We start from the raw sequence: 27,438 nt of genomic DNA on the forward strand, positions 1-27,438 counted from the left end.
TTTTGATCCTCTTAGTTTCACTTCACCCCAAAAAACTTTTTGTAGTTTTCAGTGGGCGGAGACCATTGTCAAAACTTCACCCAATAAGCGGAACTTGTCGGTGATGGAAAGTCATTGGCAGAAGTGCGCAGAGCCCAGTGATAAACTGGATGTCAATCAGGGAAGAGCTTTCACCGGTGAACAGCCACGCACAGGATCGTAAGGTGACCAAACAAGCTGCTGTTTATTAACATATGTGTGTGTTTTCAGTCAAACAGCATGACTTTTCCTTATGTTTGCTGACATTAATTGAACTTATGTGCTGGCTGGTGGCGCATTTTGTCTTTAATTGAACCAAATGTTGCCTCTCCTTGCTCTTCCATCAGAGTTGTGCCATTTGCTTGTTGAGAAGATTAAGATGGAGTGGCGCCAGCAGACCAATGTCAGCTGTGCAGACGCGTTCAGCGAGGCTCAGCGCTGGATTGAGGTACATGGTTCACTTTAATCACTTTTTTCCCCTCCTGAGTTGTTTCAGAGACGTGCAGCTTATTTTAGCTCCTCCACGTTTTTCTGTGCAAATACATGTGGAGATTTGGTCATTTAACCTGTTGTGTATACAGGGAACAAGTCATTTCAGCCATGAAAAATCCCCTTGTGCATTGGGACTCACTAAAAAACAACTATTAGTGGTTATATTTTAGGAAATGAGTCACTCTTAAATCCAAAGTTACAGGCTTATCTTTGAGTCCAGTCCACATGCAAAACAAACCTTGATAAGACTCAGGTAAGAGTTTGCCTCCTGTGTGGTTGTTCAGATAGAAATAATTTGACTGCACAGGGCTTCAGAGGGACATTCAAATGGAGGAAACACAGATAATTGGTTAATGTTTACAATTAAGACAAGTGAGTGCATGCCTTCCACTGAGAGCTCTGGTTTCTGTTTCCTGAAAGGATGCAATAGATGGGTTAAATCTGCACCAGCTCTTAGCAAACGACTGTGGCACATGACAACAGTCAGCCTTTGTCAGGATGTGGTTTTTTAGCAAAGCGAGGTTTGCCTCTTCTGTCCGAGCACTGTAAAAGTTGCACTATTTATATCGCAGCCAATGAACACAACTTGTAGACTACGGGGCACTGAATTTAGACCAACTCCAAATGGGACCATTAATGTCACTTGTGTCTGAGTAGATCATTATGAGAATTTTGTCCAGTGCTCTCCTGGCAGAACGCCCCATGCCAATTTTACCCATCTGTTTTCCTGCACTGACGGATGAAAGGTTTGGGTGAACAGTGATGTGTGTGTGTTAGACAGGAGGGGAGCAATGCATGCTGCCTTTTAAAGGGTGTCATAAACTCTTCCATGCACCACATCACAATAGGGAATGTGTTTGGACTCACATCCCTGCTACATGTTGCAGAATAACAAGCTATCATAATATCAGACCACCCAGAATGTGTTGATATTCATCATTAGCACCGCATCGGCCGCGATTACATGGAAATGTTTGCTTAATGCCGACTGGACTCGAGGAGAAATGAGAATGGATCGGCCTCTTCTACATTATGTAAACAGGCAATCTAGTTTGTGGGGGGAAAAGAAGCAGAACAGTTCAGCTTCTTCTGGTTTAGAACAGTGCCGTCTTTTCCTTAAGAAGAAATAATCAGTTCTTTAAATTTCACTAGGCTGCAACTTAATGACTATGTGTGACATTGAATAGTTTCAAATCTTTGCTTTGGAAAAAGCTGGAGCCAACAAATATTTGGCATTTTTGCTCAGTTTTGTTGCAGACTAATTGATTGCTCATTGTCAAGTTATTCTTACATTTTTTTCACCCCGGGTGATATAATTAATTCATTTGATCCTTTCACAAACTCTCTTTAACAAATGAAGCAGTATCGAGAAGTTTGAAAGTCACACTTAAGAACATATGGTTGAAATTCATTTTAATCTAGGGTTTCTTAGGGACTATTGTTTTATTTTGTTTTTTTCGTTTTCTTCTTAGAGATGACCAATTAAAGTTTGATGCTGCAGAACAGACAATACAGCACAGTGCCACATTGTGTTGTATTGTGTTAACCTTGCAATGCATTGTTTGTCTGATTCCACTGAGAAGCATCCACTCCATGCCCAGTGCCCAGCTCTACTAAAAACGAATTGTGATTGTGGATTCCTGGGGGGACTAATTAGTGAGAAGAATAGCCTTTTGGGACTCTCTGTTAGTTATGGAGCCGAAACTTAATAGTCCCATTTTTATGTCCTCATTACAAAACCCCCTTGCCTTGTGCTTGTTCCTGCCATGTACAGTCATTTAGGTTATGTTGTGTTCTTTGTTTTGACCAAAAACATCTTTTGAATGTTTGTGGGAATACTTGTCTGCATACATTTTTTATGGCTTTTTTTGCTCTTAGATATTTTGTAAGTATTCGCTTTTATGCTGCAGCTGGAGAAATTTTGAGGCAAAAATCTTAATGATACCCAGCTCAACTTAATTTACTTAACTTAGTTTTATAGTTGACAGGAACAGCTACAAAAAGTGGAATGCATGCATTGTGAGCTAAAGGATTATTTTTAATTAAGTTCAACCAAAACTATGTTTTCCTTCTTTTTGCTATAGTTGTATTGTTTCACGAACTAACACTCAACAGCTTCATATTAGCATGAGTGCATATAGGACCAACTCATCCTTTTGCTCTCATGAGGACAAACTCTGTTGCCACATTTTCCTCAAACATATCTTTCGGTCTATATTTATGGTCCCTTATCAACTAATGTGCAACGATCTAAAACACTGTGACCCCCTCGGTCGTTTCTGTGCTCTCAAAACAACTCTGTCTCACTGAAATGTGAACTGTACAATCTGTTAGTAGGACATTTTTTAAATCCTGTGTTGCAAAGACAAGCTGCATTAGCAATCAACCAATATGGGATTTTCAGGGCCAAAATGATGCCAATTATTAATCAGGAACGATTGATGACCAGCATTTGGAACCAATATACAGTAAATGTTGCATTTTAACAGCTTGCGAAAGCAGGGAACCTGTCATTCATAACTAGGCTTCTTCATCAGTGAGGATTAAGCTGAATGTGTATGTTAGCAATGGGAAGGATTACACTCCTGTTTACGTTGAGATCAGTTGAGATTAAACAGTTTGTCTCGTGCAGTTACTTCTGCTTTTTTTCTTTCTCTAATTTGTGATTTATTTATTGATTTATTTATTTTTTCTTTAATTGCCCAGTGAGGCCCAGATCTTAAGGCAATATTTTCTCATTGTTTTCCAGACACTGTTTCAGGGTCATCTGTTGCTGCCTCCAAATTTATCCGCTAGCCTGTAGGGAAGCCGTAGCCACTGTGAAAGCAGCTAATGTCCTGGTTTGTTGTTCAGTTTTTGTGGGCTGTGTCTCTTCTCAGGAGACAATGCTGTAATGACATGGTGAGTACAGACTGAGAGAGACGGCTGCATTAGACCAGAAGTATTGTGTTTAATTTATCAATAATTGGTTAATGCAAAATAACTATAATCGGAAAAATACCCAACATTGGCCCCTGTAATCCACAACGCTGACAATCAGTCTGTCCCTACCCAGCACTCTGTTTCATAGTTTCAGTCCGCACTGATTATAGGTATTGTTAAAAGACAGTTCATGTCACATTGTCAGACTATTCTGCAGCTCCAGATGGTCTGACTGCACCTTATGACCATTCTGCTATAGATGGAAACAGTCCTGGCATGTTTATATTTCTTTAAACCAATTACTGTCATTTTCAGCTGAGCTGAGGCAGAATTACAGCAACCATTTCCCCTCAAAATACAGACGGGGTAACCAAAATGGTGAAACAGTTGCACGCAGGGAGGTAAGCTTGACTAATTCATCACAAGCAGGGCTGCCTTACTGCACAATCTGAATCCTTGGTAAAACTTTAGTTTTTTAAGGTGTACATTGCAAGCCCAGGTTGTTTGATCATTTAAAAAACGGTAACCTGTAGAAAGGGAAGAGAAAGCTGCCTGAAATGCACAGCCAATGTCAGGCTCATACTTGCATCCAGTGAGTCAGACTAATGGACCGTACACTTGAATACAACATTGCAGTACTTGAACATTCTACTTGTCAATTAGTGTAGACAGCACTTAATGAAAGAACATGTAGTTTTTGGAGCACATGCATGCAAATGAAAATGCAGCTGTGCAGGTCCCATTGCAGTGTCAGTTTTATTGTGTGGAGAAGTGGTTAACACCTTTGGTTTTGTTTGTCTGAAACACATCAGTCTGACTAGTAAAGTACGGAACAAAAAGAAACTTAAACTGTACTGGTCAGTGAGTAAACTAAGTGGTGAGTCTGTTTGTTTATTTGCTTTAGGAAGTGACTGGAAAATCGTTTGGTTGCGATAACTTCCGCGCCGCCTTAGAGAACGGAGTCCTGCTTTGCGAGTGAGTACCGATGTGTTATTCAACTTTAATGAGGTCTTACTTTTATTTTAAGGAATCAAATCCAACATAAATTATCATGCAAACCTATGATCAGCCATCCAATACAACTTCTATGCCAGCTTCTTGTTTTTTATATCATCCTCCATGGAGCACAGGTCATTTTCTTCAAAGCACACTCTAAATAAATGCTGACTTTGATAGCATCAGCTAATGGGTACAAAAAAGCAATGAGGCAGACAAATCTGAGACATTTGTCAACAGATATAAACTAGCAGTTAAACCTGGATGTCAGTTACCATAGTTAGCTCAAAGCTTGTGGTTCTTCTATTTAAGCTACAGTCTGGATTTATTTATTTATTTGTATGTAATCTCTTTATCGAAAATTGAAGTCTGGATTATTGAGCCCCTAAAATTGAAATATTTATAATCTGTTTGCCAATTTATTGTTTCTGCTCATAGCCTAATCAACCAGTTGAAACCTGGCATCATCAAGAGAGTGAACAGGCTTTCTACTCCCATCGCCGGCCTGGTGAGTGTTAGAAAGTATTAGACGTTACACTTCAGCCATCTGATGTATGCGTGTGTGTTTCATCTAAGTGCATAAGAAAATAAGACGGCACCTGCCAGCCAGGAAGTTTTGACACATTGTGTGGTTTCCTGTTAAAGGCACAGCGAGACGGTTTAAATGAACCTGAAACTGCATTTGAGTGTGACAATCTAACTGCTGATGTGAAGTTTTTTTATTTTTATTGGACATCAATGCAAATGAAGACTGTTTTTTTTTTTTTTTTTTAATTATTATTTATTTATTTTGGCTTCGGGCTGTGTTTCAGTGGTTTCATACAGTATAATTGCCAAAACTGCCCAAAGCAAGAGCAGGGGAAGATCAATGGCAGCCTCCCATTAGAGGCCAATAAATAGACAGAGCCCAACAGTGGATGCATGACTGGTGGTGATAGAGGGATGTGAGATGCAGAGGCAGCATAGAATCAGCAGTTACTTTGACAGCCTGAAGGGCCATGCTGGTGGTTTTGCATGTTTTAATCTATTAGCTGAAAATGAAACGTACTTAAAACAAATGCAAATATTTAACATAGGTGTCAGTATTGATTTTCTACCCTTCAAGTATCCATTGAAGTAAGTACAGAATAAATATCCTCTAGCTTTCACTGACATTGTTAATTTCAGTGAATGTTTGTCTTATTTTGGGTTAATTTGTATTATTTCTGCATTGGAATCGGAACTGTTATATATTACAAAAAGGACAGAATTATTGATCATTACACAGCTGAATCTTGCGTCCTGCTCTTTTTCTTTGCGACTGGAGGTTTCTGAAACATTTTCTGACTAACCCTCCATGTTCAAGTAACAAAGTTCAGTTATAGTGCAACTAAAATGATTTGTTATTGTCAACAATCATGGTGACTTGTGTAGTCTTATGATATAGGTGACAGTCAGCCAAGCAGAATCGGGGTTACACTCAACTTAGTTCTCACAAAATAATGACAACAGTGAAAATCTTTGCTTTTAGATGATGCAGTTTCAGCTGTGCAAAGTTGGCAATGGCATTTTGCAAACTTATCTAACATCACAATAACACAAACTGTATTGATCTCTTACTGGGGAAATGTTCATAGTACAGCAGCCAGATACGAATGAAGCATGAGAGAAGCAAGACAAGAAATACAGAAGTACAATAAGGCTAAGAATATGATATAATAAAGACTATGGATATGCACAGGTATGACTCAAACACTGGTTGATTGCAAACATCAGTATGTGATTCTCCAGTTTTCCACAGTTTCTTCATCTTACCCCCTTTGCTGTCTCTGTGACTTTGATACTTCAGGATAATATCAGTGTTTTCCTGAAAGCCTGTGGAAAACTGGGACTGAACGCCTCACAGCTGTTCCATCCGGGTGACCTGCAGGACTTGTCGACTCGTGTGACACTCAGGTAAAGTTGGCATCGAGAAGTGGAAGTGAACGTGCAAACTTATGTGTTCTAATACAGTGTGTCAGTATTTGTTGAGGAAATTTGATCAAATCAATGTTTGAAACATGCTGTCAGTATCCACTGTGCTTAGTGCTCTTTACGCCCTGTTCGATACTTGCGCTTAAACGTGTTAACAGAATGTGAATGAGCTGCTTTGCATTGATAAAGTTGTGAAGTTTGCCTGTCAAGCTTCACATTAATTTGAGCAGGCAGCTCAGTCTCTATAAAACCTGATAAGTAGCTGATTAGTACAAGTTTGCAAATGAGAGCACTTGAGATGTTCCTGTGTTGTACAGTTTCCCTGAACAACTCTCTATCTGGCTGTCATTTATTGCTCTTTTTAGTGATGCAACTGTGTACACAATCATAATGAAAATTGCAAGAAGAGAGCTAACACTCATCTATACAGCCATTTATTTGTGTCTTTACTTTAATTTTAGGCGAGACGAAAGCACCAGACGACTCAAAAATGTAAGTTTACATTCATTTTTCATGTGTTTTCTCGCTTCTCTTTCTTGGACAGTGAGTTATAAAGCCTTAAAGGCAGCTTTGTCCTGCTCTACTTCACCCACTTTAAATTTACCTGCATGCAAGATAGTCAGTGGTCAACATACTATTTATCAGCCCAATTACCAGTAGCTGTAGGGCACAGATTCTAGCTCCTGCTGCTGGTGCCAAAACCCCATCAGCATCAAGACTTGTTCAGAATCAAAGTGATGATAGTCGAGGGGGTTGTTTTGTTGATTTGAGTTTGAGGCATATCCTCATAATCTGGTATTTAACCCCTGCTACTCTGTGCCAAAATGCAATCCAGGGTTTTGTTTTTGCAGCTTAAACTGTATCTGAAAACTGCTATCTGTTATTAGTATGTGTGTGTTTTGTGTGCATGGAACACATGGGTGCTGTGTGTGTACACGCTTATGTGCACTGCTGGTATTTTTACATGTTTCAAAGCTTATCAGCTTGTTTGGTTATCTGGGAAGCCTCATTTGAATCACACAATAGCTGAAAACTTGGACTCGGTAATGAGGCTGTTTGTTAGCACGCTCTCTCTCTCTCTCTCTCTCTCTCTCTCTCTCTCTCTTTCAAATGGGTTTAGCCTTTTTCTTTGAATTAACCAATTAAGGTCAATTTGCTCCCATTGAAATCCAGTTTTTCATTCAGGTTTCCAACCAGATTCACAAATGGTTGAAACTGAGTTATTCATACAGTATATTTTAAACTTGCAAAACACAGCAGAGTACTGTTTGTATATACAGTGGTGATGCCATTACACCAACACCCTCAAAAAACATTACTTTCAGATTGAGTGTATTTATTTTGAAGGGAAATTATTTAAGCCTGATCAGCTCAATTATTATTGTTCATCCAAGCACATCAATTCTTGGCCCATTTAAACATGTTTTTCTTGTTTTTAATTCTGGAAGTCCAGAAAGTACTTAGCTGGTCTACATTAAATCAAGACAGACATACCTTTTAATATTACGCCAAAATAAAAAACAACCTATACATGCAAACATGGATGGATTAAGACCTTTTGTTCATGTACATCTATTTTGTTTTGCTCAAGGCTGCAGCATGTGTAGCATCTGTGATGAAGCAGCTTATTCACTAATATTGCTGCTGCAGCAAAAATATTGGCACCATGATCAGTGTTTACATACACTGCCTATCATTGTAGAATTGTTTGCAGGATTGTTATGAATCCATTCATCTCTGTCCTCATTTGTAAAAGTATAACGCTTTCTTGCATAACATTGATGACGGCACTTTAATGATTTAAGGGCTTCTGCAGAATATAAATAAAGTCACACACGGCAGATATCGAATTAACCTGTGGTGACCTGTTGCATATAGTGAAATGATTTCCTTGTCATGACATGCATGGCATGGTATTAGAGAATAATGAATACACCCTGCCCCCGTGCTTACAACCGACACGTGCGCTTGATGTTTGTATATTTCCAGCTTGTATAAATTAGGGAAAACTGAAATAAATTTTTGGCTTCAGTAAGAACTGCGTATTATGCTGAGTGTCTTTACATCATTTTTCGGGAAAAATCCAAAAAACAACTCTTTGTTACATTGACACTGATCACTGACACTAGTAGATAGCATCTGTATCAGTGAATGCTTTCACTGTTCCTGTAAGGTAAAGCTGCTACAGAGGCTGAGAAATCTATAGAGACACAATTACATAGGACTGGCACGGGGTGGGGGTGGAATCTATCTGACTTGCAGTGTGCTGTCGGCTGACTGCTCTGTGATGGCTTTGTTAACATACAGATTTACTCTTGCAATGCAGCCTGCTGGTCTGTGATGGTGAGAGAGGCTGTCCCTCAAAAGTGTATCCCTCATCTCGAGGGAAATGAGAAATAAATTGTCTCCAAAATGCTTTAGTTGCTGAGCGATTAAAACGCTGAATGCTGGGTAGAGGCCTATATTTTACTGGCCTTTACTCACTGTCTTTACTAATGGTTGTTAAGTGTGTGGCTGAGTGTCAACAGTATTCGGTGCCACGTAAAGTGTTTTAAACTATCTTTTGAAGGCTGTGCACCTCTGGCTCAGCGGAAGCTTTTTGTTGTTGCTGATGCTGTGGAGGGAAAAGTATGTCATATGCTGTGGTATAGAAAGAAAAACAAATTGGGAGTTTTTTTTTTGTTTTTTTTTCAGAACTTAGGTGAGTCAGGAAAAGCAGTTAAACTTATAAGTACAAGAAGTTTATGTTTGATTTGGTGGAAAGTGGTATGTGATCAGATTTGTGTGCATGTTTCTGTCCACTCTTTCTCAGGTTCTCATTACAATCTACTGGTTGGGTCGCAAGGCTCACTTAGATGCCTTCTACAGTGGCCCCCAGCTTCATTTCAAGGCCTTCGAGGGGCTGTTAGGTTTGGCCTTGTCCAAGGTAAGCTGCTCTTCTAGGCTTTTAACAGCTGTAGTACTTTTGTTTTTCTTCCCTGCATTAAACCTGCCTTTTAAATCCAGTCTCTGGATGAGGGAAGTAACGCGATCGTGAAGGACGGTGGATACAGACAGTGCCGGTACCCAGAGAAGGAGGAAAGCAGCAGCATGCGATCGAGCTATAAGAAAGGAAACTCTGTGGACAGCATTGAGTTTCTGAACTCCCGGGCCCTGCGATCAAACAGTGAAGGTATTTTAGTGTCTAGTAGTTTGTGTGTCCTCCATGCAATCTCGAGTCAGTAATTCTGGCACATCTTGCAAGCAACACTGCTCAAGTTATGAGAAAACACATTTTGCTTGGCTGTTGCACATAGTGACTGAAAAGTTCTTGCAGATCAAACTGTGAAATTACCCAATGATCACACACCGTGGCTGTGAGTGACATATTTTTCTTTTAGCTTTGAGCTTCTTTATCTTTGTTTGCATCTGTGCATAAGATATAAATTGAACATATACATCAGAATATGTGTCAGGCACCTCTTCATTGCTGACCTTAATCCACTAGAAGATTTGGAAAAACACGAGATAAGATGAGGTACCCTAGCAAATATTCATATACACAAATCTACAAAATTATTAAATGAAATTGAAGTTGGACTATTTAACACTGGACAGTTTACAAAGTTAATTCATAAGTACAAAGTTCTGTTAGGAGCATTTTGTGAGGTTTTCAATCAGGGTAGCTGTTTTTCAAACAGTCTATTTCAGACTTCAGTGGATAAAATAAGAAAATTGACTATAAATACAGTTTGAGTATGATGCTTGGAATTGTTTTCGATGCAGTTAGCATTTGTAGTGCTAAGACTCTTTTGTTGGAGGAAACTAAACCTGCCTATATTGTTTCTGTGCAAACTTTCCCTTTAGGATCAACCTGCTATTGTCAGTGTGCAAAAGAACCTGCCCAAAAATAACTGCATTCATCAGAAGCTCATGAATTACAATAAGCTGACAATTCCATATGCAGCCCCATTATTACGCTCAATCAAACTAATTTTGTTGGATCAACAACATTCTGAGCTGCTGATCCTCTTATCTCAGTGTGTCATTTGTCTGCATGCAGTCGTGCCTGGCTCAGTGCACGTCAGTGAAGAATTGTGGAAAGTTTCACACTGTGGTGATAAAACTGTGTGAGAGAGAGATGGGAGAGGGTAAAATACCTCGGCCTGGTGCTCCCTGAAGGCTTGGCTGTGTGAAGGCTCAGTGATCCAAGAAAGGTTTCTCTGTTATTCTCTAATGCGCAGCCTTCTTCCTTTTTCTGTTAACCATAATAGATTCCTACTTCAGTTTATTTTTTTCTCAGCCTAGGTTTTGTTTTAACTCTAAATGCATCTAATGCATCTAAATGCTGTTGCTTATTTTCCATTTTTCTGTGCCATGTCCAGGTTGTGGAAGTGACGCAGAAGCTGAGCATGTGTTCAAGATGGAGAACACGCAGCCTTCAGCCCACCAAAGCAAAGGTTACATCCCAACACCGATTCTTCGAAGAAAACAAGGACGAGAGGAGACTGGAAAAGGCAGCGCGAGTCCACTCCCCAGGTACTGCATCCGTGTTGGCTGCTGTTTACAGAAAGTTCACACACTGCTACTAACTCACTTATCCATAGCTGATATTTGAGAAAAGTGCAATCCGCATTTATCTCCACTGTCAATATTGGGTTTCATTTTGTGTTTACGTCTGAACATATGTGCACATTGTAGAGTGTGATTAAAAGGGTTAACATATAGTTGTCTTATGTGTTATTTCATCTTGGAACCACAGAAAATACAATTCCTAAATTCAGCTAGTGGAATACAGCGCTTTGTTCTTTGTTCAAACTCATTTTAGATCAAATGTCAGTTGTCAAAGCAGCTGAGGACTGTTCTGCCCTCAGACAGATTGAAGCTTTTTACTAATTTGCAGTTGTGTATGCACTAAATCCATTAATGAGACATGAACGTACACACATTCATGTACTTCGTATTAACTTTTTCTTTCCATCGACACAAAAAGTATTTTTATGGTATTTACCTAAACCTGAATTTATTTCCTGCATTAGATCAACATTTTCCGTCCAGACTGAGTGATGTCTGATAATTAATTCTTTTTGTAGCACCTAAAAAAAAAAAGCCGTCATCTTGAACATGATTGAAGGTTAAGTGCCTTTTTTTATTGTGTGGGCAAAGAAATTATTATTTAATGGCATTTTTTTTTTTTTTGCTGAAGAGTGTTTTTGACCTTTTTGATTTTGAGTATCTTTGGTTCTTTAAGCAATAAGCACATTTAAAACAAACAAAAACTAGGCTGTTTTAAGTAAACTTTCTCTTGCCAGTCACTTTACCAATTTAGTTTCAAGTCACCAGGCTGTAACAATATCTGAAGTGTGTTACAGTTAATGCTAAACTTCGTAAGAAATCACGAGGAAAGTTCTCTTTGGCTACCAATCCCCCATGCCCCATCAGCGTCTGCATTTTTTCAGAAAACAATGACATTGTGCAGTATTTGCCACTGTAGGCCAGGATGCTGACAGTGAGCTCTGTTTTTATGCTACTATTCCATTTTACCATGCAGCTCTTGTGTAACCAACTGTGGATGTCAGTGTTCTGCTTGATTCTGTTATTACTCAACCACAATACCTGCAACTTTAGTGCTTGGAAACTGAAAAACATTGTGCGACCCTAATCTTTACAACCTTAACAATAACAAAAAAAAAAGGATTTTGCCTCAATGCATTAATCATCAGTGACACTTCTGCCTTTTAACATTTGGGGCAGCTTTGAGAGATGAATCCTGCGATACTTATCACTGTTTATATCTAAAATCATGGCTGTGAATACACATAGACGTGAGTACACCACTCTTTACTGCAGCTCTGTAGATGATCCTTTATCTCCTCAACCGCTCTTCACTACACCTCCTTCTGAGCATGTCATTGATGAAGAACTTTTCCTGCGAGCTCTGTGGGAGGAAGACTCGGAAGATGATGATGCCGAGGCGGATCCTGTCCGAGATGATTTGTATTTCCGACGAGTGCAGCAGACCCTCCATCAGACATCTACCAACCCCAGTTATGATCGCTTCTTACCCCAATATTGGACACCTGAAGAGGAGACTCGTGTCCGCAGGATCTACCTTGGTTCCCAGAGACGACCCTGGTATCATAAAATGCAGAGCCTCAGGTCTGTGTGTTGTTTTTTTTTTCCCTTTCCATGATGCAATATTGCAAGTATGAAAGCCAATTTAATAAAAACTAATAAAAGAAAAAACTGCAACTGCAAAAGTATACCGCCTAATGTTCAAAAATGGTCCATGCATTGCTTTAGTAACAATCAAGCAACAGCTGCATTCGCAGGGTCTTAACTCCTTTGAAATCGTATATAAAGTACAACCATTTTTTTTCTTTCTGTAATGCTAAAATAATCTGCTGTGTGGCACAGTTGTGTGTGGGTTCATGCGTGCTGTTGTTTTTGGCTATAGCATTATATGGTATTTTAGAAACCCAGCTTAACTACACCAAGCAAACAAAATTCTAGTTTGCTAAGCACAGGGGACTAACTAGCAATAATTTGCAAGAACGATGATGTAAACTAAAACTACTGAACCCAGCATTTTGCGGATTTAGTCTTTTTTTTTTCATCATAAGACTTACTGTGTTTTTAGGTTCTACTGCTGATCATGTTGTACCCATTTCTTGCATTCTCTATTCCTTTTCTTTCACTGTAGCCATAAAGCCTTGGCTTTTGCTGAAGAGTTTGACTTTGACCTCATTTCCTGGCACCTGAGATCTGCTACTGAGAAAAACATCTCTGCAACATCTGGAGAGCCTCCGCACTACATCGAAGAAATTCTCTCTAAGCCTGAACCTTGACTCCTGTCCTGGACTTTTTATGCAAAACGTGCACAGTCTCAAATACACACTGCATTAGACTGTTGTCATTAGCCTCATCACACTATCATACTCGTTATCTCATTGTCTCATAAGTGCCAAAGTGTACTTGTCATTTTCGCATTTGCAAATCTCTAAATCAGCAGCAAAATATGTGATTTTATTTTTCTTAACATATGCAAATTTTGCTTTGTTTACAAGATGTTTTCTGAAGCTTTGGTTCAATACTGTTACTGATGTTTTCCTAAGTACTACATGTTGTATTATTTGGCATTTACTCTATTTCTGTAGTGCTGACGATGAGAAGACATTTTGACAGCATGACGCTGAGTGACTCATTTGCACATAATGGTTAAACATGACTCATGCATGGTCAGATCTCCATAGCCATAACACAATCGCGTTATTTATAACACCTTTCATGCCAGCATTAATGTTTCCAGTTTACTGCCTGTGTGAATATGACACTGGTGTTGAAAAATAAAGTATGTTCTCCCAAGTTAAACTGTCTAAAAGGACTAATTCACATTCTGCACAATATTTGAATGTGTGTGTGTGTGTGTGATGGGTTTGGAGATTCTGGACAGGCTTGCCCCTCATCATTTTGTTAATGCTGTTAGTTGCATTTGTCAAACCTGATGTTTTTCTGGTTCTGTAGAACATATCAAATCCAGGTCAGGCCTGAGAGACCAGTTCAGGTTAACCCTGGCTGGATATGGTAAGTCCCAATTTTCTGAGATTGGATCACTCTGATCGTGCCTGCTTCTATTGCTGCTTCATCCAGGTTTGCTTTTGTTTGCCTTCAGTCTGCCTATGAAGGAAATTATGCTGTAAACATCATTTGCCTTTTCATAAAGATGGAGCACTTGGCACACCTCCCACTATTAATTTTCTGGCCAGACTTGACAGTGGGATTTATGACAAACTGCAGGATTGTTTGTAATCACAAACTTGGTTCCTCCCATCAAATTATGTCAGGGTATTGATATACCACCTGCTAAATGCTGCTGTAAGTTATTTGAATGTCACATCTGACATCCTCTGTTGCCCACAGCAGTGCTATTACTTGTTACAAGTCATGGCTGTTGTGTTATCCAGACAGCAACATCTGTTGCCATTTATACTGCTGTATTACTTGACTTGCATGCTACACTCCTGCTCACACTTGGCTAAGGATTCTGCTGTTTGAATGCATAATGTGCTGCGTTAGAGCTAATAATGCTGTGGCCTGTTGTGCATGTTGTGTGTTTGTGTGCATACAATAACTGCCGGCATGTTTCTGCCTTGCCGTGCTGCTGTTGATCATGCTTGTTCTGCTACATGGTGTTCAAAAGTGTCACTTTCATGCAATATTAAGCTGCAATGTCACCCACATATTGTTTGCTGTGCATATCCATCATTATTCCAGTGTCCTGCCTCTGTCTGTCTTAACCAGGAGCAAATCCCTCAGTGACATCCCGATGGTCTACCCTGTGCGCAAAGTTCCTGATGGAGACACTAATAATGATGAAGGCCAGGACAATAGGAAGTGTAGCGTTGCTGCGAAGGACAGCGAAGCTCAGTGGCAGGATGTAAGTCAAGTCTAAAAACAAAAAAGATGGTTGGTAAAACTGTCTGACTACAAAGTCCATTTAGTAGCTGTTCAAGAGCTTTCAAGTGTGTTACGCCATGTTCTTCGGCAGACGAGATTTGCCGAGTTGTGTTTTTTTGTTTGTTTGTTTTTTTTATACCTTTTGACCACAAAAAAGTACATTTTAATTCATTTTTAGAATAACATGCTAACTGGGGAATCTTGATGTGATGAAGAAAGATTACAGATTACAATTACCATCTCCAGACAGGCTCACAAGTATCTAAACATGCCCATGCCAATGAAGAATTCTGAATTATCTTAATTGTTGCTTTCAAGGCCAAGAATAAACTTTTCTTCTCAACAAACAGATATGATATTCAGTACTTTCTATCTGTGTCTGAGTTGTTAACTATTGATAATAGCAGTCAATATAGTTATATGCGCACAGGCAACAGTTACAATGGCTTTTGTTTGTTCCAGGATTTGACAAAGTGGAAGAGTCGTCGCAGGAGCACGAAGTCTGACCTTCGCAGGAACTCACTAGACAGAGAGCATGTTATAAACCAGATGACCAATGGAGCTGTGAAGAGTACAGGCGGACTGACAAAGAGGTACAGCAACGGAAAATCTCAAGTTTGCAATGCCAAAACCCTGTTGCAACCCAATTGTGTGTGTGTTTGTGTGTGTGTGTGTGTCTGTGTGCATCTGTGTGTGTGTGGCCTGATAACACTGTAACCTCATGTAATATGACACGCATGTTTTCTTCTTCTGCCGCTCTTCCCTTACTTGCCAATGCCCCAGAGAACAGCAGTCACCATGGAGGCATAAACCAGCCCCCCGTCCTTACTCCACCTCTCCCCCATCCAAACCATTGAGCTCTGATCTGCGGCCGCACACTCGAGCTCTGCTGGCCCGTAGCTACGCCATCGAATCACCTTTCAGCCCCACAGTTCCACTTAGCCAACACAACTCAGCCCACACACGGGTAAGTTTTCACTGAGGTTCTGTTTTTTCCTCTCTGGTCTGAATGAATACTTCTGGCTACTTTGCTATTATTGTGGTCAAAATGCCCACATGAAAGATGACCTAAAAGGTTTCTCAGGTGCAGTTGTGCAAGGTGGAAAATCAAATATTTTGTTTTATTTTACGCTGTTGACCCATTTCCTCTCAGGGATCATCAGTTGGAGCCATGCCTGCCTCTGATGGAAACATCCTGGGAGAGGAGACCTACTTTGCCTCTGTGGCTTCAGATGGAGCAGGAGCCACCACACCGTCTCTGGACCAGCCTTTCAGCTCTCAGACCCAAGTCAAAGCCCCGGGCGGCCCACGACTTTTCCAGTCCACGCTGGAACTGGCCCGGCCACAAAATGTCTTTACAAACCAAATCTCCACTCTTGTCATAGCTACGCAGCCAAACTGCACTGCAGAACCAACCGGCAACAGGGATCCCACTTCATCCACGTCAAGTTACAAACCTTCATTCTGCATTGATCCTGATGCAGTCAATCAGGCTGGAGTTGATGCTTTGAAAGACTTGTCATATCAGAACCACAAGTCCAACGAGGAGCGCCAGAAGTCATCTTGGGAACCAGCAGTGGATCTTGGCAAAGACCAGCATGCCGCAGGCGTCTACAAGTACCTGTCGAGAACTGGGTCGTGGTCCGGCTCAGCTAGCCTTCCCCGAGGTTACCGTCGGTCTGAGGGTTCAGCTCGCCTCTCTTCTGCAATCACAGCCAGACCATTTGGGACGAAGCAGTCCAGGGTGTCCTCACTTCCGAGGCTGTGCAGTGTGAGTTCACGGGTAGTCATAGCTGTAGCACTGTTGCTCTTTAAATAGGCTCCAGTTTGACCAAATATTATCCACAAACTAAGCTGTTCTTTCCTCAGTTTGAAGGGTTTGTTTAATACATTTTTGCCATTTTTTGAAAGGTCCCATGAAAATATCAAAACAAAAAAAATTAAAAATGGGTCACGAAGACATAATTTAAACATTTTAAAAAGTGAAATGACAGTTTCTACCACAGCAGTAGTAAAGTTTATTCAAGCAAAAATCATTATTGCATTCAACAGTCTTCAGATTGATACACATTTGGCATCACTTAGCAACCTCTGATGAACCTTAAAATAAACTACAGTGCCCATGGCCACCATAAAGAAGGAACATGTCATTCATTGCAAATGTGTTGCTCACTGATCCTTTTGGAGATCTGTGGAGGTGTATGTTGGTCTTTTCATGGGTCTTATTCATTATAAGAAGTATTATTACTGCACAGCTGGTTTGAGACACTAAATGAAATGTTTCAGTGGTAACTTCTTGTCATCCAAAAAGGCACAGACAAAATATTTTTCCAGCATTGCCAACCACATTTTTTATTTTTTTTTTAAACTACTAACTTCCCTCTCTGCCGCCCTCGAATAAAACCTGGACTGGTCTAATGGATTTTTATTACAACCCTATCACTTTTCAGCCTATGATTCATTCAGGTTTCAGATCCTTTCTTGCAACTCGAAATGTGTTCAAATTTGAAACTGAGGTGCTCTCAGAACACTGGTGATTATAGTGATTGAGATAAATGGCATGACATTGATAAACAGTAGATGGGTCTCCATCTCTACAGTAAAAACTGCAAATGCTCTCCTATGCTGCAAAAGTGTAAAGGCTTTTAAAGAAAACCTGCCACCTGCTGATGTTATTTTACACAGTCTGGATTGTTATAATTCTGACTGAATGGCAGTTTAACGCTCAGGCAGTTTGCACAGAAACTTATAAAGTTAAAGTTTGTGTAATGAGAGCGTGTCGTGCATGCATGGGTGGGAATGTGTCCTAATTGTGCACGTACGACATGTGAGCGAGCTTGTGTTACCTTTGTTTTCTTGATCGCCCACCTCATTAATAATAGACGTGCTGCTGCACCACTGTGAACAATTTGAACTCTCTTACAAGATTACACATTTTCTGTTATCGCGCAAGTCTGGCAGTTGTAGACACTCAGCACCCATCTGTCTTGCATCAGTGCTGTCACATCTGAGTGCTGCAGAGTAGATGCTGCGATCACATCTATCTGCACTGTCCTCCTGAGCACATCTTGTTTTTGTTTATCTCCAGGTAGATGACAATCAGGATGTGTTGCTGAACAGTGAGAAAGAGGATTCTCTTTCTCCACCCACCAAATCATCGTTCATACGACAGACTGCGACCGCCCATCTGAAGGGTCAGAACCAGGCGTCAGTCACACTGGAGAAAGTCAGCCAGGCGAAGCAGAATGTTACAGAACAGGGGAAGGAGGTGAATGGTGCCAGCATCCCCAGCCGGGCCTCCTTTCAGAATAATGGCTACCCCCATCTGCCCTCCACTCAGATTCTGCCCCAGCCGTATTCAAACCTGCAAACCTCCCACCGCAATAAAAATGCGACACCCCCGTCTACTGCAAGCACTGACGTCCCAAAGGTACATTGTTTTTCTGTGTGCATGTATTGATGCACTTGGGGGAAACTGTAAACAACTTAGAAAATCTTGTACTTAATTATGATGGATCAAACTTATTAAGGAATATCAGATCATTTACGTTTGTTTGAAGATGCCGGCTGATCTATAGAAAAATTAAATGAAAAATAATTACTTTCCAGAGCAGTTCTAAGCTATTTTACTCGAACGTGATTAAGCACTAATCGGTATCCATACACCTAGCTGTAAAGTAGTTTGCTTTATTCACGGCTTTCACCATCATGATCTGAGAGGAAGAGTTAGTAGAAATTGCTGCAACATAAGCTGTAATGTAATTAAGATTGTGTCATTAAAATAACTTACAAAATACATCATAAGTAGCTGGTAGTGTGGAGCCAAATATTAGCATTGTGGAGTATTTAGGACGTTGTTTTTTGCAGCAGGAAACGGGTCATTGCAGGAAAAACAAAGGTGTAATGAAAAATGATTGTATTTCATTTAGGTGAGCCAGTTTCCAGGGGGGCTGGTGTTGCACATGCTGGTTGGCTGTCATGGCTTAGCGGACACCTGATGGAACAGAACCATCATTATCGGTATTCGCTTCACAGGTGCTTTTATAGCTGTACTATGACAAGCCGGAACGCCATGAAAAGGGGACATTGTTAGTTTTGTAGAACCTGCAAGGAGACAACTTATTTTATGACATTGTTACTGGTGTGTCTAAACTTAGAGCAGTATATTCAGCAGACTGTTGAAAACATCTGTGTATGTGCATGCAAGACTTTTAAATTTTATTTAAAAATAAAATGCCTAATATGTGATTACATTTTTTAAACTGTTTATGAGGTGTTTTCACGAATCTAGCCTCATTTAATTGGGCAAATGTAGGTTGATGAGATTTCAAACACTACTCAATTTAAAGCTGCATCACCATTCATTAAAGCCACAAACAACTGAATCAGCATCTCTCGACAGGAAAATAATAACAAATGGGTCATTCACTATATTTGTGTAGCAGGCCTCTGTCTCTGATTTCACCAGGAAGCGCAGGACATTGGATCATGGGGTGTCACCTTTACCTGGGCGAATGTGTGTCTGTCTGTTTTAGGTGGATCACAGTGACATGAGAGTGAGCCTCACTCTTAAACCCAACAGCGTAGCAGACTTTGGTTTCCATACGCACTGGGACTCCATGGGGGCGAGAGTGAAACTTATTCAACCTGGTAAGATTTTTGGCTGAATATAAATCTGGATTCCTAAAGTTCTTTCACAAGAGGAATACATTACAGTTAAGGGGGAAACGGTATTAGGATCAGGTGTTTGTCTGGAACAGCGACAAGTCCGTGACAGATATAGTGTTGCTACTCGGTGCTCACATGATATGTTCTGTTTTGCAAAGTGGAAATTTGCTCACACAGCCTGCATTTAGAACACATGACTGTTCAAGTTAGACTATTTGGGCATCAAAAAATTTGCTTATTAGATCCGTTATTATTAGATCAATTATTATTATGCTAGGAGGAAAGTTAATTTTTATACTTAGAAAGAAGAGATGTCGAAATAGTTGATAGATCCTGATTTCTCAAACTGATTGGAATAATTGTGTAGATGTGCAGAGAAATGACCATTTAGTAGTTTGAAGATTTGTGTGCATTTGCGGCCAGTGATTTAAAACTCAATGAATAATTTAAATAGATGTGACCGAGGTGTCACTTACCCGCTGCTACATAGTTTTGGCTTACTGGCCCACTTTTCAACCAACTGTGGCTTCCTTTCGACCTCATGCCCAGCAAATATTTCCTGTACCTTTTTTTTGTTTTTTGTTTTTTTTTAATGTTGTCTTCGTTCTCATGTCTCCTCATTTTCCTGATGCCTCTTCCTTCCTCAGGCAGTCCGGCGGAGCTCTGCCAGCTGCATGTGGACGATGAGATTGTGGCCGTTGATGGAGTTCCAGTGACACAGTTGAACTACAACCAGTGGAAGGATAAAATGGCGTCTGCCCTGCAAACTGGCAACCTGACCATGGACATCCGACGCTTTGGCAACAAGGGTGAGATAATGAGCCTAGAAAGACGATCGTGCCCTCTGCCAACTCCTTGAAATTGCCTGTGATCATTTAACCTCTAACTTCTAACCGGTGGTCACAAACGTTGGTTTACAGCGTGACTTTGGGTTTGATGGCTGGTTGTTTTTAATTAGATTGGAACACCAGCGATGGGAGTCATCGCAGCCTGCCAGGCCAGAGCAGGGTGACCCTCAATCTGACTGCTGCTGCACCTGTTTTAATAGGTTGCCCTGATCACCATCCCAACGGTGTTGCCTCTGCAGAAACGGCAGTCACAAAAGTGTCCAAATTCAATGGGCAGTCAGACAATGTGAGCAATGTTTTATCAAGTTAAGCCTTTAGTTCAAAATTGGATGCTCCTAAGCTCTTTTTCCTCATAGTGCAGCTTCATGTTGTGGTGTTGTGGTGTCTTCTTTCACCTGCCCAGGTAATACAGGGTAAAGTCATGGGTGGAGTGCTTTCTGACAACCTCAGGACAGCCACAAGTAAAGGTAATAACAGGAATGACATTTGTAATAGCAATATTATTACAAAGAATATGGCAACGGTGTAAAAAAAACAACTCCATAGATGCATGTGAATGTAATTTCTCACCTCAGCCATCCTCATTTTGCATGTAGATTATAATGAGATCACTAGCAAAAATCAGAAAAGGAGGACAGAATTTTTCAACCAGAAAGGTAAAATGCTAGTTTGAGTGTGGATGCCTTGTGTTGCGGCTTTGGTGGCTGGTGCTTGGCTTGGCTAACTTAGATATTTTCAGCAGGCTTTTTTTTTTTTTTTTTTTTTAAGAAGCGATTTTTAAAAGGGGGCTGCAAGGTGGCACAGTTGGTTAGCACTGTTGCCTCGCAGCAAGATGGTTGCTGGTTCGCATCCTGGTGGGGACACCGGGATCTGTCTGCGTGGAGTTTGCATGTTCTCCCCGTGCAGCGTGGGTTCTCTCCGGGTTCTCCGACTTCCTCCCACACAGTCCAAAAACATGTTGAGGTTAATTGGTGATTCTAAATTGTCCGTAGGTGTGAATGTGAGTGTGCTTGGTTGTCTGTCTCTAAGTGTAGCCCTGCGATAGACTGGCGACCTGTCCAGGGTGTCCCCTGCCTTCGCCCTAGATCGGCTGGGATAGGCTCCAGCCCCCCGCGACCCTAGTGAGGATTAAGCGGTGTATAGATAATGGATGGATGGGTTTGTAAAAGGAATCAGAAAATGCGTAACTGTGTTTAAATCAGAGCAGCTTAACCACAAACCAAATCTGACAACTATTAAAGAGGTTGCAGTTCTGTAAATTAATGTTTATCGTGCAGTATTTATTTGTTTATTTATTTATTTAAATTTTTGTAAACTGAGGTAAAACGAGAAACGGTACTTGTTGTTGCACAGCACTCGGCACAACTTCACCCAACAACCACAGAGCTGATGGCACTGATCATTTCATAATAGTTTATACTCATCAACTTCGCTACAACTCTACACACTGTACAACAAACTGCCTATTTTACTGTAATGTTGCATTCTCTTGGTGCTAATGGGTTGCAGCCTTTGATTAATAACTTTTCAATAGTCGTTCTTCGGCACAATGATTGATTTGTGTTGCCATCCTTTGTGGTTGTTAATGAATTTGATGTGTGTCATACTATGGCTTCTCTCTTCAGGCTCTGCAGGATTCAGCTCATGGGTTTACTTGTGTGGTAAATGTTTGCACTGTGTGTATTTCTTTCTATTTTTTTATTATTTTGAGCAGCATGATGGATGTTGCGAAATCCACTGTTTGTTGTGAAGCATCAGCAGCAAGTGTACAAAGCAGATCTGTGTTTGTCATACAGCGCATGGATACCTTTCTCTTATTTACGATGGCATGCTTCACTCTTTGCTCTACAGTTTCTTTCTCTGTATTTGCAGTGAGACATCTTTAGACTGGGGATACATTCGCAGAATGTAGTGCGCTTACTTACACGCAGACTTGATCCTTGGCAACGGTAATCTTTATTTGTGAACAGATTTTTAATCCAGTCCTGCAGGTAAAGGTGCACAACGAGCAAAAGTAAAACTGCATTCATGTTGTGCAACATATTTTGGTTTTCAGTGAACAGAGGAACTACTGGGCCCTTTAGCAGGGCTTTTAAAGCTGCTCATGTACCCAGTGTTTTGTGTGCTACTTAGGAAGATGTTATTTTGTAGTGCGAAATGAGGCAAAGGCACACAAAAAACACAAGAAAAGAAAAAGAAACATGATGCAAGGTCAGCCATTGTGTAATCCAATGCATTTTCACAATGCTATTGATTGTTCTAATGTGTCTCCAGTCTATGTTTGATCTTATGTATGACCTGTGTGATATGACTGTATGGTGTTCCTTTTATAACCAATTATTTTCTCACACAGGAGGTTCAGAATCTGCAATATCTGATGTAAGTTACCATACCACTGTATATCAAAGGCTGTCTTTTTTTGTATTTTTTATGCATGGTCAAATATACATTACTTGTGTGTTTAAAGAGTTAATGTGTTGCACTTTGATCATGTTTGAGTCTGTAATCAGTGTGTGTGTGCATCACCAGCTCCAGGTGCCATCCCTCAGCCCCTCCACATCCAGCTGGTTGTGGGACCGCGAGGAGGATCGCAGACGTCAGGAGAAGTGGCAGGAAGAACAGGAGCGCCTCCTACAGGTGAAGACTCCTTTTTCCAAACACAGTAACAGAAATATTCTTCACATGAAATTTATACATGTTGTATAGAGCATTTTTTTTCTTTTTTTAGGAACAGTACCATCGAGATCAGGAGAGGTTGGAGGCAGAATGGAAAAGGGCGCAACAGGATGCAATGGGAGTCTCCAAGTCAGGGGTAATGTCTTTTCTGATTTTCTGCTGTTTTTATAGTTGCAGGTTGATTCTATCTGATTTTATTTTATTGAATATTAGTCACTATAAAGTAAGATAACTTGTTTACTATGTGTTTGAACACTGAAGCTGCTGCTCCTGATTTCCTTTAGTGTTTTTTTTTTTTTAGAAATCCCACTCTGGCCCATTTTAACTTCCAGTGTTGTTGTGTATAATGTCATTTTTAATGCACAACATGTGTAATGCTTACGTTTTTTGGGGGGTTCTTTTGTGCATTTAAGCAGAACACCTTTGAGATGAACAGTGGCGGGGGGAGTCCTGTCTGCACTCAGCTCCATGTGAATGGACTGACAAACAAATCCATAGGAGAAGAGCTGAGCCCCAACAGAGGAGAGCTGAAAGATGCAGGAGGAAAACCTCAAAGTAATGTACAAGGACTGCAGGATGACAAGATGGCTGAAAAAGACTGGTAAAGGAAGCTTTTTTCTTGTTTTAAATATCCCCAAAATTCATTCGGTGCAGACAAAGTATAGTCTGAGAAATGTAATTTCTTTTTTTACATTGCTGCTGCTGCTGTTGCTGCACCACCTGTTGCTTTTGCTTCGCCTTTCTTGCTGCTCTCGCTGTATCTCAGGGCTGATGGCTCCTGTGGCTTCGCTCAGTTGTCCCCTGCACACAGGTCAGAACAAGCTTTGCCCAGTTTTCACTTATTTTCAAAGACTTTGTACGGCTTCAAACTACAGCTATTTGCTCTCAGTATTCAGCTTTAGACATGAAGGTCCTGGTGCGGCATGTCAAGTTTATCGTTTATTAGAATAATGAATTGCCTTTCATGAAAGGAGACACGACCTGCACATGCTAAAAGAGAGATTTTCCTTTTTTTTTAAAAATAAAAAAATAAAAATCTCATCTAAGATTTACAAATAAGACATTTTTATGTGTACTGTGTTTCTCCCACAGGGCAAAGTCCTTGTCCACCCCAGTACTGGCTGTCTCCCACAAACAGTCAAAAGGTCAGTTCACTCTTCGTGCTATCATATTCCCCTCTGTTCTAAAGACATACTGTCCTAACCCCCCCAAATGTTGATAGGTCCAGGTGATCAGAGGAACAGAAAAGGACAATCTGTCTCCAAGGTCGAGCAGGAACGGCAGCAGATTTTGGACGAAATGAAGAAAAGGACTCAGCTTCTGACCGACAACAGCTGGATCCGTCAGCGCAGCAGCAGCTTTTACAAGGAGCCCATCTATGTTGGGGTTCCTATGAAGAGGTGGGTCCAGTATTGGTACCTCATTCTAAATGGGTGTTAAGGACTTCCTTGCACCGTTTCATGAGCTGTGATGTCTTTTCTGCAGATATGACTCGCTGGACAACCTGGATGTTTTGCGTCAGTCCCCAGTCTCACCGGCTATGTTCCCGAGTTACCCTCGTCCGCACTCGGCCGCTGCAGGTTTCTGTGCTCCGAGCAGGAACTCCTGTTCCCGCTACAGCACTGGAGCAATGTTGTCCCAAAGAAACACATCCATGGACCCATCTCCTAATGGCAGGTAGGTAATTCACATGAATATGGAGCCTTGTGCATGTGTTATTTTCTATATCTTGCCTGATGTTTTGGCCTCATACTGTTAACATGTGATGCCCCAGGATGGTCAGTGGCAGGAGGACTTGCAGTGTGTGTGAGCGTGTCCTGGGTAGTGGGGCAGCCATGGTCATAGAGGCCCTTAGTCTCTGCTTCCACCTCGCCTGTTTCCAGGTGAGAGGTCATGAACGGGTTAAGGTGCGGTCACAATAGCTCCAATTGCTGTGAATAACTACTCCAGCTCTCGGTCACTTCTATAAGCGATTCCAGTTTTGGTACAAGGTCCTTCAGTCTCACAGGTCAGAGTTCATCTTTTTCTAAGCTGAGATCTGTGCGTTTAGAATAGAAACCGTGATCTGTTGTGTGAGACTGCTCTTGTAGTGTGAAATCGCATTTACGAAACAAAAAAAATGCATTTCTCATTTCTCAAGTGCATTTCCTTGCACCTGTTATTATACACATTTTAATTTTCTACTTTTAAAGTCCCAGATACAAAAACATTTTCACTCTTAGCTGAGAGCAGGGAGACAGTGTGTCATTTCTAAACAGAATGCAACAAATGGAAACGACAATAAATCATGAAGTACGTGAAGCAAGTGATTCATTTGTCATCCAAGACCCTGCTGCCATTTTCATCTCTTCACTGGAGCAGACGAGAACATGTGAGCATGAAACAAATAGTCAAGTCAGTCACATTATTTGGAGAACAGATCTGAAAATGACTGCATGAGCTGTAGACCAAAAACTTCTAAATACAGTTAATATAGTTCAAACAAACCAGACATGTTTCGCTCCTTTTAATTGCATCATCTCCTCTTTTGCAGCACTTTGATGGCACTCGTTTGCAGAATTAGTGCCGCAAATTGTTGCGAGTATTAGGAAATAACCTAATATTCATAGATGTTTTCTGTAGAATTTGCACAACCTTTGGAGGGAAATCTGACATCCACCATCATTATGCCCACTGCGTATTACTGACATGCTTTTTTGGGGTGTCCTTTGTGGGAAAACTTTAAGACTAATGTGACCACACCTTATCTTCAGTGAAGTCAGCAGGAGTCTCAAAGTAGTCTGTATTCTAATCACACAATATCAGCTTTCTGCTTTTGGTAGTGGGAGCATTTCTGACACCGTTCTATACTTTTCTCTTTGCTAACAGTCTGTTTTCTAGTCTGTAGTGCTTCTGGACTGTTGGTCTGTAGTAGTGCTGTGCGCCATTTCTCTCTCAGTTGCTTGTTTGGTGCATTAGTTGGTCGGAGGAAGCCTGCCCACTGTCCTGCTTCGCTTTTAGGTGCTTATTATAAAAGTCTCACCGACTGTGGAACCAGTGACCTAGGTTCATTAGCATGCAGATGTAAAAAGTCCGTTCACTTCTGTAACTGTAATATTTCTGTACTCTCACGTGTTTTCATGCAAAAACAAAGCTTAGTTGTTGTGAACTTTGGTGGCGGACAATCTGGTGAAATGATTTAGACACAATAGGCCCACGTTACAGGTCAGCAGGATTTCTCTTAAGTCGTCCCTGAATTCTTTTCTCACTTCTGCGTCCTCCTCTCAGTGTGTGGGCTGCTGTCGACATCTCGGAGGAACAGAGACTGGAGCCCAGGTCCGAATCCGAAACAGGAAGCTCCACTGTGAGCTCTGCTATTTCCAACTCAAGTGTGAGTATTGGTCTTTGTGAGACACTGACCTCAGCGATTTTCTCAGAAACATGTCACACCTCACAGTTTCTGCACCACACATCATTTGCTTTTTTAGATTAGATAGATATTTTCTGCTTCTGTTAGACTCTCTGTCAACACAGTTGCTACTTTTATGGTTAATTTCCTTGCTGTGGAAAAGCAACAACTATTTCCACATGTATACTTAAAGCAAATTTGTGGACAATATAATTCTAAAATTATCTCTGGTCTCAATGTAGGATTATTGACAGTCTTGAATGAGGTAAAACTCAATTAATTTCTATTTATATTACATTTTAGACACTGGTGCCCTCCCCATGTGACCAGCATGCTGTACTCCAGATTGAAGAATAAATGAGATGATATCATCCTCATAGCCAATCTGACTTCTGTTTCCTAATCCATGCTACAACATAAATCTCGACAACCTGTGAATCCACAAGCAAGTATGATTCTTAATCGCTGTTTTTATCAATTAGACGACACATAGTTTGACTGTTCTTTTTTTCTGCTAATTTATTTCCAAGGAAATTTAGATTTAATATATGAAATAAAGTAATGATGGGACTTATTGTTTGATTTAATTTTAATGATAGTGTTGCTATTTGTGGCATCTGTGTGCTGTCTTTTTTCTTTACCCAATAGTGCATTAGAGATATCAGATAATTTCGTAAGAGGCTGTTATTGTAACCCAGGCATGAAAGCACATTTTACTGAAGCACTTTCTGTTCTATTGTAAACTCACCACGCGCACATTGGGATAAATCACTGGTATATATATATATATATATATATATATATTTGTCACATGAAAATTGGCATCTTAACTGAAATGTCCTTTTTGTAAATAAAGTGCACTGAATATAATCAAGAAGGGCTCTTTATTTGTGATTCATTTGTGTACCACACGGTGGCATCATTGGTTGCATAGTGAAGCTGAAATTTCCGTGTTGCACTGTAGGTAGAAATGTCTTTGAATATGCCTAGATAGTTTAAAGTCACACCAACAAAGCAGTGACTTTTTTTTTTAAAAATGTT

The 27,438-nt window shown here is 40.5% G+C and overlaps 2 protein-coding genes across 5 annotated transcripts; both read left to right on the plus strand.

Moving 5' to 3' along the window:
- Positions 1–120: 120 nt before the first annotated feature.
- Positions 121–27,271, plus strand: LOC103365250 (LIM domain only protein 7-like). 4 transcript variants are annotated; one of them, XM_008292661.1, is made up of 30 exons: positions 121–203; positions 366–466; positions 4,337–4,407; positions 4,867–4,936; positions 6,257–6,363; positions 6,843–6,873; positions 9,194–9,307; positions 9,388–9,553; positions 10,746–10,899; positions 13,885–13,944; positions 14,662–14,797; positions 15,280–15,410; positions 15,601–15,784; positions 15,971–16,588; positions 17,906–18,247; positions 19,353–19,467; positions 20,133–20,294; positions 20,444–20,619; positions 20,737–20,800; positions 20,930–20,989; positions 22,687–22,712; positions 22,863–22,970; positions 23,062–23,145; positions 23,423–23,610; positions 24,102–24,154; positions 24,232–24,409; positions 24,495–24,686; positions 24,784–24,892; positions 26,277–26,379; positions 26,701–27,271. In XM_008292661.1, exons 2-30 carry the CDS (start codon positions 398–400, stop codon positions 26,721–26,723), a joined length of 3,894 nt encoding a protein of 1,297 aa, XP_008290883.1. In that variant the 5' UTR covers positions 121–203; positions 366–397; the 3' UTR covers positions 26,724–27,271. The 4 variants fall into 4 exon arrangements, with proteins under 4 accessions (XP_008290883.1, XP_008290890.1, XP_008290898.1 ...); XM_008292668.1 differs by having other exon boundaries at positions 20,534–20,619; positions 26,277–26,377; XM_008292654.1 differs by lacking the exon at positions 121–203 and adding an exon at positions 209–235 and having other exon boundaries at positions 26,277–26,377.
- LOC103365244 (LIM domain only protein 7-like) lies at positions 10,976–13,731 on the plus strand. Its single transcript, XM_008292643.1, has 2 exons — positions 10,976–12,519; positions 13,064–13,731. Exons 1-2 carry the CDS (start codon positions 12,164–12,166, stop codon positions 13,206–13,208), a joined length of 501 nt encoding a protein of 166 aa, XP_008290865.1. The 5' UTR covers positions 10,976–12,163; the 3' UTR covers positions 13,209–13,731.
- Positions 27,272–27,438: the final 167 nt, after the last annotated feature.

This window comes from Stegastes partitus, unplaced genomic scaffold (assembly GCF_000690725.1).
Source record: "Stegastes partitus isolate 25-593 unplaced genomic scaffold, Stegastes_partitus-1.0.2 Scaffold19, whole genome shotgun sequence".
NCBI classification, from domain to species: domain Eukaryota; kingdom Metazoa; phylum Chordata; class Actinopteri; family Pomacentridae; genus Stegastes; species Stegastes partitus.